General features: G+C 30.5%; 2 protein-coding genes across 2 annotated transcripts; both read right to left on the bottom strand.

Moving 5' to 3' along the window:
* Positions 1 to 864: 864 nt before the first annotated feature.
* On the bottom strand, positions 865 to 2,464 carry LOC115876320 (adult-specific cuticular protein ACP-20-like). Its single transcript, XM_030892055.1, has 2 exons — positions 2,321 to 2,464; positions 865 to 1,212 (listed from the first exon to the last, which is right to left on the bottom strand). The coding sequence occupies exons 1-2, from the start codon at positions 2,345 to 2,347 to the stop codon at positions 865 to 867; spliced, it is 375 nt and encodes a 124-aa protein (XP_030747915.1). The 5' UTR covers positions 2,348 to 2,464.
* Positions 2,465 to 2,994: 530 nt separating this feature from the next.
* Positions 2,995 to 4,911, bottom strand: LOC115876319 (cuticle protein 7-like). The gene is made up of 2 exons (XM_030892054.1): positions 4,900 to 4,911; positions 2,995 to 3,491 (listed from the first exon to the last, which is right to left on the bottom strand). The coding sequence occupies exons 1-2, from the start codon at positions 4,909 to 4,911 to the stop codon at positions 3,072 to 3,074; spliced, it is 432 nt and encodes a 143-aa protein (XP_030747914.1). The 3' UTR covers positions 2,995 to 3,071.
* Between the last annotated feature and the right edge of the window lie 5,533 nt (positions 4,912 to 10,444).

Genomic DNA, 10,444 nt, shown 5'->3' with positions numbered 1-10,444 from the left:
GATGTCTTAGATTTCTAAGAATTAGAAAAAAAATCATCGTTAATTAATTTTGAATTTTACTATAAAAATAAAATTGAAAAAACAGATTTTTTTGAAAATCTGGAAAACCGTTTGAGTTAAAGAGCCCTTTGCAGTATAAAATTAAAAAAGTTAATCTTTCTTCACAAATAGACTAAAATCTTATAGTTACAAAAGCTTATTCTACGCTTTTAATATATTTAACCGTAACCATTTCTCATTCTATTTTCGTATTTTAATATCTAGATCATTTTGCAGCAAAAAAAAGGAAATTAATTTAACCCAACTCCCATAGGAAAAAGACGTCTTACAAGAACTCTATCTCGAAGACGGAATCGACTTATATAATTTTTCTATAACAAAATCTAAGCTGCTCAGGGCTTTGAGCTACTTTGAGAGAGATTCTTCCTTTATTAAATAAGAGTTCTTTTTTAAAAGAAAATTGTAAGTGTGTTGGGCTTTCACTTAACTATCGACTTACTAGATGAATTTCTCAATTTTCTCGTTTTAAAGCATAGAAATGCAGTGTAAATAATAATATTAATAAAATGAAGACCTTAGGTCGAAGATTGAAAGTTTATTATTGGCTCTATATTAAGGTCTGTAATGTATTATGATCTGTAAAGAATTCTTCAACCTGTTAAATTTTGATTCTGTGGCTAATCACAATACAGGGTGACATTTTAAAAACTTAATAATCGTAAATATCTTTAGTTTCTGCATTAATGATTTATAATAATACATATAATAACAAGAGATCTTTTTATCAGAGACAAGAAATCAAACAATAATACCATCCCTACAAACAAAATATTCAATTTATTTTGATACATACTAATTAAAAAATTATACAGATTGTCCAGATTTCCCTACCACAGCATTAAAACCGTTTTGATCAGCGGTGTACTTCACTGTTCTAACTGTACCATCCGGTTCGGCTATGGTATAAGATCCTTTAACCACATCACCGTCTCTAATTTCGTAATGATCTTTGTTATCACCTGTTTCAGGATCGGCTACACCATAACTGTATTGGTACTGATCCAAGCGTAGTTTGTTAGAACTACCTTGAGCACCAAAAGGAATTATGGAGGTGTATTTTAGGGAATTGAGGTAGGACACTGGTACTTCTACGTTTATTGATTCTTCCAAGCTTTGAGTTTCGATGATTGCCAGCAACATCAAAATGGATATCTATTTGAAAATAAAAAGTGTAAGTCTTATAGACAGGGTGTCCCAGAAATAAGTGCAAGTATTTTAAAGGGTGGTAGTTCTCGATAAAAAAAACATATTTTCTCATTATCGTTTTTCAAGTAAGTACAAAATAACAGAGATATTTTATTTTGAAAATTTCCAAAATAAATGATTTTTTGAAAACATTTTGAGAACCACTGAATCTTTTCTGCATTTTCTCTCTTGTAAATTTAATCTAATACCTATGTTGCCATATTATCAAGAAATTATGTTTTTTAACTAAAAACTAAAAACAATCCAATTTTTTCTTCAAAAAATGTCGAATTTACAATTTTTTTCGCGAAAAAACCTCATAGGCTTCTTTCTGGGGTTGAACTATACTAGTAGAGGTAGAAGGGGGTTTCACCATCAGTGGAGCAGTGGAGCAAGGAGCCGGAAGTGACGTCATCAGCTAGGAACAGTTAAAATAGGCTAATAAACAAGAATAAACAGGTTTAAACAAGAAACAACAGCTTTTGAACTGCTTTTAACGGCTTTTTAGTTTAAAACAACAGACCTGTTCATTTTTTGTTCAAACCCGTTTATTTCTGTTTCTAGATGTATTCCAGGAAAATATTTTAAATTCTATAGGTGGCTTAAAAACGTGTGAGTGGATCGGGATAATTTTTTTTAAATGGAACGCCCTGTATATTATGGAATTTTTGTCTTCTTATCAGATCACTTTACATAATCCTAAGATATGAGTAAATATATTTCGATAGTTTTAGAGATATTAATAAATAAATAAAAAATATATATTTTTTAGCCTTTCTTAAAAAATTATTGAAAATAAAAGAACTGTCCTGATATCCAAACTATATTAGATATTTATTTTTTAGATGGTCTGTACTTACTTTGCTATAAATATGGTAATCGTATATCATACAGGATGTTCAAAATTTTACGCCAAACTTTCTAAAATGTAAAATAATTTTTCTTCGCTTTATTAAATGGAACACCCTGTATATTAGTGGGTGCAAAAATGCGCGTACTGTTCAGAAGTAAAGTGTTCTGGTGTATTGTGGCGAATTAGTGTTTTATTTTGATGTGACAAGAGAGTTATTTTTACCTGATTTAATACTATATTTCTGAACATTATTCTTCGACTTATAAAACCACAATAACTAAACTATTTTATAAATAATTTGTCTTATATAGGTCAGTTGACAATGGACTTACACGTTCACCACATTAAAATCTATAAAAAATACGATCTAATAATTTAAATAGGAATAATACAAGTTCACGTTTTGAAAGAAATTGTGGTTTTGAACATTACTTAGAGGTTTTTTTATATCATATAATTACGTTTTTTTTTGCTTTGCGTGTTACTAATATAGAAGTATATATTTTGATTCTGTAATTCTGTATACTATACAGGGTGGTCCGAACTGTATTCAGGAAGGTCGCTCGTAGCGATTTTTACCAAGAGACATTTTTTACGTAGAAAATCACGAATGTATATTTTCTCACTCAGTAGTTTTATACAGGTACAGGCGAAAAGTTATTACTCTTGAAAACAGTTAAATCACTGAAAAAAAACTAAAAAATTGTTGAAGTATGTGTATGAATTAATTCATATACACCTTGACGATTTTTCTTAACAAAAAAATGCATGTTTGCAAATATACAAAATTTATTCATAAATTCGTATAAAAATATAAAAACAAGAATAAATAAAAGAAAAAATAACACAACACACTGTTCTAGACGCCTTCATACAAAAATTAAAGGCCTCTAAAACAAGCTACACATTTTTTCATAGTCAGTACATTATATACAAAAATGGCATTCCGTGTCTTCTAACTGACTGTCAAATCCTAATGATGGTAGTAATGAGCTGGGGCAGCATACGCAGCTGGAGCAGCATAAGCAGCTGGGGCAGCATAAGCAACCTTAGCTGGTGCAGGATGTACAGGGTGTCCGGATTTCTCAACGACAGCATTGAAACCGTTGTGGTCGTCAGCGGTGTAGTGGACGGTTCTCAAGGTACCGTCGGGTTCGGCAACGGTGTATGAACCCTTTACAACATCACCTTCCCGTACTTCGTGCTGGGTCTTGTGGTCGCCAGTGTGGGGGTCTTGTACTCCGTAGTTGAATTCGTATTTTGGGGGGGCATAGTAGTCAGCACTTTGCTGGGGGGCGTATTTGGCCAGAACAGGGGCGGAATAGGAGTGGGCTGAAGGGAGTTCGAAGACTCCAGCCTGGGAGACAGCTACAAGAGCGGAGATGAAGAAGATCTGGAAATAGAGACAAATTCACATTAGAATATCTTAGAAAAAATATTTATCCAAAGTTTTATCTACTCATTTTTAGTCCGAATAGAACATGTTTTTTTTTCAAACGTCAAAAATAATTTTTAAGCAATTTCAAACGTTTCAAATAATATAAAAAGATTTAAAAGTAATACCTTGCAGTACAATATGTCGCGTTTATAGTAATTTTTACCCTCAAAATTTCATTCGAACCGGTTAAAAATACTTGGAAGAAAATTATAATAAATCGAAAAAATTTTAAACTTTTAACACCCTGTAGCTACGAAAGGAAGCAGAATCGGACCTATGTTGATATGAAAAATAGATCTTATTTTTACGTGAGGAATCTCCCCAAGAGAGATGGCACATGTTTTTTTGAAACACCCTGTATACAGTGTCAGTGTATACAGGGTGTCCCAGAAAGAAGTGCAAGTATTCTAAGGGGTGGTAGATCTCGATAAAAGAAACATATTTTCTCTTTATCGTTCTTCAAATAAGTCGAAAATAACGGAGTTATTTTACTTTGAAAATTTCACACCTCTACTTTTCAACCAATAACATGCTTTAATGTTGACTAGTTACCATGGCAACTGAAAAAATTTCCGGAAATTTTTTCGAGGCGCCACGAAACTTTAGTGGAAATTTTTTGACAGTTGAAAAGGTAAACATAAGATCTACAATCATAATGTGAATGAACTACAATGTCTATATATTGAAATATTACCCATTTGAGTTTTAGCATTTGATGTAACTAAGGTTGGTAATATTTTTTATTTAAGGAAATATGTTAGATATACCTACATATGAATTTCTTCGAAATTGCCATGTTCTAAAAAATATAGTTCTGCCGCCTTTATTTAACTAAAGCTGTCATGTTGGATTAAAATGTCATGTTGGATTAATATTTTTTTTTCAAATTTAGGTGTGAAATTTTCTTACCGAATACCACGCAAGCTTAAATTATTCCTGGAAATTTTCTTTCGGGCACGAATATTTTAGGAAAATTATCCCTCGTCTTCGACTCGGGATAATTTTCAAAATATTCGTGCCCTCAAAAGAATTTCCGAAAATAATTTAAGCTCTCGTGATATTATAAGTGAAAATTTCCAAAAAAATTATTTTTTGCTCAAATTTTGAGAACCACTGGATCTTTTCTGGATTTTCTTGCTTGTAAATTTAATCTACTACCTATGTTGCCATATTATCAAGAAATTATGTGTTTTAATTAAAAACTAAAAAAAAAATTCAAAAAGTTCCGAATTTTAAAAAAAAAAAATTTCGCGAAAAAAACCTCATAGGCGTGTTTCTGGGGTTGAACCGGTTAAAATACTTGCACTTATTTCTGAGATACCTTGTATTAAAAAAAAATAAAAACAAATATTAATTATAGTACCTTTGCGAACATTTTGGTTAAGTTTTCTTGGTTTTCAAATAGGTACTGTTTGACCCGTGGTACTGACTGACGAAAAAAAAATGACCGGGTCTAATTTATAGTAGGAATCTAACCTAGACATTCACCAGACAGACGGTCAGATTGTTACGTAAATAGGCGTATCTATATAGTGAATGAAGAAATTGAAAGTGGTAATAAGTATGGCAAAGAGTGCTCTACATTTTTTTCTTTCTGTGTTTTCATAATTATAAAGTGGGTTACAGATTTTTTTTTAATCGGAATTCTAGATTATCGCGATAATATCTTTGTTTTGACCGGTTTGTGAAATAATATAACACATGCTTTGGAATCAATGGTCAAAAGAATGCTATTATATTAAGGAAAACATCTGGAAAAAAATAAATATATTTTTTATATACTTAGGCAGATGATGTAAATATAGTTTACATAAACCTTACATACACAAACCAAAGGTAAACATACAAATGCTGGTTTGTCACTATTAAAAAAAATGCAAACAAAGTTCGTATATAATTATTATACAGGGTGATAATATTTTCATTGCGGATAGATCTCGATAAAAGAAACATATTTTCTCTTTATCGTTTTTCAAATAAGTCGAAAATAACGGAGTTATTTTACTTTGAAAATTTCCAAAAAATTATTTTTTGCTTAAATTTTGAGAACCACTCGATCTTTTCTGGGTTCTTTTTTTTGTAAATTTAATCTACTAGTTATGTTGTCATATTGTCAAGATATTATGTTTTCTAACTAAAAACTAAAAGATTTTCTAAAAAAAAATTGAAAAAAATGAAGCTTCAAAAATTTTCTCCGCGAAAAAAACTGATAGACGTGTTTCTGGAGTCAAAATATACTACCACTAAAATATTTGCACTTATTTATGACTCACCCTGTATAATTATTATATAAGGAATTGTATTCGGGACACTTTGGCAAACTTCGGCATCATTAATAATAAAATAATTAAAAAAGTTCTTATATATTTATATCTTAAAATGCTTCGTTTCGGAGATACAGAGTGTAGAAGTTTCAAATTTATTCCGGTTTTTTTTTTCAAATAAACTATAGTCGATTTTTGATAAAATTAGTGTCTACGTGTTTTTTGACATGACAAATTTGATTTTGAAGTCAATATGACTCCTACTTGGGCACCACCTACCTATTTTTTTTAACTGTTTTGAAGAGTAATAACTTTTCGTCCGTACCTGTATAAAACTACCGCGACACCACACCAAAAAGACACTAATTTTCACTTATAATATCACAAGAGCTTAAATTATTTTCGGAAATTTTTTTGAGGGCACGAATATTTTGAAAATTATCCCGAGTCGAAGACGAGGGATAATTTTCCTAAAATATTCGTGCCCGAAAGAAAATTTCCAGGAATAATTTAAGCTTGCGTGGTATTCGGTAAGAAAATTTCACACCTAAATTTGAAAAAAAAATATTAATCCAACATGACATTTTAAAATAATTTCAATTTGTTAATAATATTAACAAATATTATTATATTTTTTTAATTAGTTACATCAAATGCTAAAACTCAAATGGGTAATATTTCAATATATAGACATTGTAGTTCATTCACATTATGATTGTAGATCTTATGTTTACCTTTTCAACTGTCAAAAATTTCCACTAAAGTTTCAGTGGCGCCTCGAAAAATTTCCGGAAATTTTTTCAGTTGCCATGGTAACTAGTCAACATTAAAGCATGTTATTGGTTGAAAAGTAGGGTGTGAAATTTTCACTTATAATATCACAAGAGCTTAAATTATTTTCGGAAATTTTTTTGAGGGCACGAATATTTTGAAAATTATCCCGAGTCGAAGACGAGGGATAATTTTCCTAAAATATTCGTGCCCGAAAGAAAATTTCCAGGAATATTCTAAGCTTGCGTGGTATTCGGTAAGAAAATTTCACACCTAAATTAGAAAAAAAAAATATTAATCCAACATGACATTTTAAAATAATTTCAATTTGTTAATAATATTAACAAATATTATTATATTTTTAATTAGTTACATCAAATGCTAAAACTCAAATGGGTAATATTTCAATATATAGACATTGTAGTTCATTCACATTATGATTGTAGATCTTATGTTTACCTTTTCAACTGTCAAAAAATTTCCGGAAATTTTTTCAGTTGCCATGGTAACTAGTCAACATTAAAGCATGTTATTGGTTGAAAAGTTGAGGTGTGAAATTTTCACTTATAATATCACAAGAGCTTAAATTATTTTCGGAAATTTTTTTGAAGGCACGAATATTTTGAAAATTATCCCGAGTCGAAGACGAGGGATAATTTTCCTAAAATATTCGTGCCCGAAAGAAAATTTCCAGGAATAATTTAAGCTTGCGTGGTATTCGGTAAGAAAATTTCACACCTAAATTTGAAAAAAAATATTAATCCAACATGACATTTTAAAATAATTTCAATTTGTTAATAATGTTAACAAATATTATTATATTTTAATTAGTTACATCAAATGCTAAAACTCAAATGGGTAATATTTCAATATATAGACATTGTAGTTCATTCACATTATGATTGTAGATCTTATGTTTACCTTTTCAACTGTCAAAAAATTTCCACTAAAGTTTCGTGGCGCCTCGAAAAAATTTCCGGAAATTTTTTCAGTTGCCATGGTAACTAGTCAACATTAAAGCATGTTATTGGTTGAAAAGTAGAGGTGTGAAATTTTCATACAAATATCGACGTTAGTTCAAAAATTATTTGAAAAAAATAGAAATAAAAATCCAATACAATTCTGACGACCCTGTATATGCAAGTGACATCTCAGAAAATTTAGTGGCTATAAAAACTCTAATAATAACTAAAACTTAATATCAAGGAAAACCATAAAAAGACAATAATTATTTCAATAAAAGTATATAAAAAAATTAACTTTTATTACCTATATATTTTTTCTTCCTGAAATTTAAAGAGGATGTATGATAGCTGCTCATATTTTATATAGACTTTGATAAATAAATTTAGTTTACATTTTTTTACAATTTTATTAAACAGGTACTTTTATATAGGCCATTTTACTATTATAATATACTGATTTTACTGGTTTCTGATTTGTTTGAATCGTCTTAGTACCTAGGGAAAAAATTATACAGAAATCTTTAAATAAATTAGTTAGTTTGGAACTCCGTCATCTTCAGCAATTGACAGCTCACGTCACGCAGCTGACAACAACTGTTAAATTAATCGAGACAAAAAACACTGACAATAGTATATTAAACAACGAGTTTCGAAAACGACGTTTTGCACACGAGGACGACAGTTTGTTGGACGACAAGCCGAACGAGTGAACAAAGAAGTTTTTGAACGAGTTTTTTACGCTATTTTTTCTACGACTACAAATTAGCAGCAGACTCACTCAGTTTTTGCCAGCTTTGTGAAATAATTTGCGATGTAATGATGACACTTTTCTAACGGCTGCGTTGCGTTTGGCGTTTCAGCTAAACATTGGGGGTTAAACATGTTAAAATTGGCACATATCGTGTGCAAAATGACACATGTCATGCTCTAAATCCTTGGCACAGAATAGTTTGCAAAACGTCAATTTCAGATCGAGTTTTCCGTGTGTCAAACTGCATTTTCTAGGCTAGTCGTAGAAAAATAAAATTCTCATTTCACTTTAGCTGGGTTTGCGAGTAATATAATATTATTAATCTATTTCTATTTTATTTTATGATAAAACATTTAAATATTATTAAATATCGGGAATAGTAATGCCAATTAGTTCAGAACTGTTTTAATTATTATTCACAGTAGATATATTAAATATTTTTTATAACAACTAGGTATAATAAAACAATTAGAAAAAATTGACGATTCATTTGCAAGCGTACACAACAAAAACCAATAATAATTAATTATCGTATGTCAGTGGAAACAATAATGTGCCACTGTACTTATTGAAGAATTAATTAACGAAAGATAACAAAAAATATGTATGTAGATACATATTCTGAAAGGCTGATATATTGAGGAAATAAATATGCTCGATGTCATTAGTTTGGTTTGACATCAAATCGTATAGAAAATTTCGAATAAATTATAATTTTAGATGTTTTTTTAATCGTTTCAGAATATTATGCCTATTTAAAAATAAACACATTTCTTTAAATCCGAAACATTCAGTTTTAAGACACTCTGTATACATAAATAAAATTATTGATTTTTAAAATATTGATAATATAAAAATGATTTGCAAACTGGGGAAAAGGAAATCAGACAACAGAGATGATAGATGTTAGGTAATCGCTCCTAGACTACCGTTCGAGACGCGTTGATGTTATTTTGGTTTGTAAGTTCTGGTTATTGTGGCAAAAGAATGTTATTAAAGGTAAAGAAAATAATGTTTTCTCGTTATTTAACTAGTGTTAACTAAAGGCATATAGTTTATTTTCCTGTTGTAATATTCTGTGCTAAAGTTTTTCTCTATTTATTTGGTCTGACAAAGGTATTATATAACATGTGAATTCGATTTATACTCGGAATAATTTCAGTTTAAAAGCATATTTTATTCGTGTCGATGTTTTTGGTTCAGTATGACTTAAGGTTTGTTCCAAACAGCATTTCGGGATCATTTCGAAATCGTACTCGAATCGGTTTTTTTGCACTTTGTTAGCATGCGCGGACTTCGAATAGAGTTTCGGGACGGTGCAAAAAGTATCAACGTTGGAATGCTGTGTGGATTGTTTTCGGGACTGTCAAAAGTGTCAAGCGTGCGTGTATCGATCGGTTTTTTGTTTTTGTTTAGAATTTCATAACATAACCCTATTATTTTTATTTGCAATTTGCAATAATAATATTTATTATTCTTGAATTGGAGAATCAGATTCCAGTAATTGTTGGTAAGTGTTGTTTCAACTGTATAATCACTAACTCCCTTACCTTTCCTCTTTTTTATGATCATGTTATGCGTAGTTTCATGTTATTTCATTGCAGTGGTAGAATTTTTAAACATTATTTTATAAATAAAAAATTACCTAGTTACAATTTCCGAACGATTTACTCCACACAAACTCACAAGCAAAAGTATAACGCACACGTATTCGAATTCGTAAAAAATAACCAAGACAGAAGCATCAGCCGGACGCCGGACCAGAATCAGTTGTTAAAAATCGATAAACCCTGTTCAATATGGTTAGTTTAATGCGCAAGTCAACCCAAGCAGTTCTCAATTTGGACCATGTACTGATATTACCGTTCTGAAATCGTAACTAAACACTAAACGATCCCAAGGTAGGTTGGTACGCAAACAGGATCGTCCGATAACCGTCAAATCTTGGTTGGAACACATTTGAATTACTGCGCACGAGCGTGATCGTTCGGTGACGGTTCTGCGGCGGGTTGGAACAAACCTGGCTACCCTTCGCGACGCATTGATTTTATTTTGGTTCGTAAGTTCTGGTTACTGTGGCAAAGAATTCAATTTTGAATGTATTAACCTATAAACCTGATTAAGTGGACTGTATTTTTTATGTTATTATTATTACTT

This window comes from Sitophilus oryzae, unplaced genomic scaffold (assembly GCF_002938485.1).
Source record: "Sitophilus oryzae breed Bouriz unplaced genomic scaffold, Soryzae_2.0 scaffold_1430_pilon_pilon, whole genome shotgun sequence".
Taxonomy (NCBI): Eukaryota; Metazoa; Arthropoda; class Insecta; order Coleoptera; family Curculionidae; genus Sitophilus; species Sitophilus oryzae.
The sequence above is the reverse complement of the archived record's forward strand: the minus strand, read 5'-3'. Positions and strand labels throughout refer to the sequence as shown.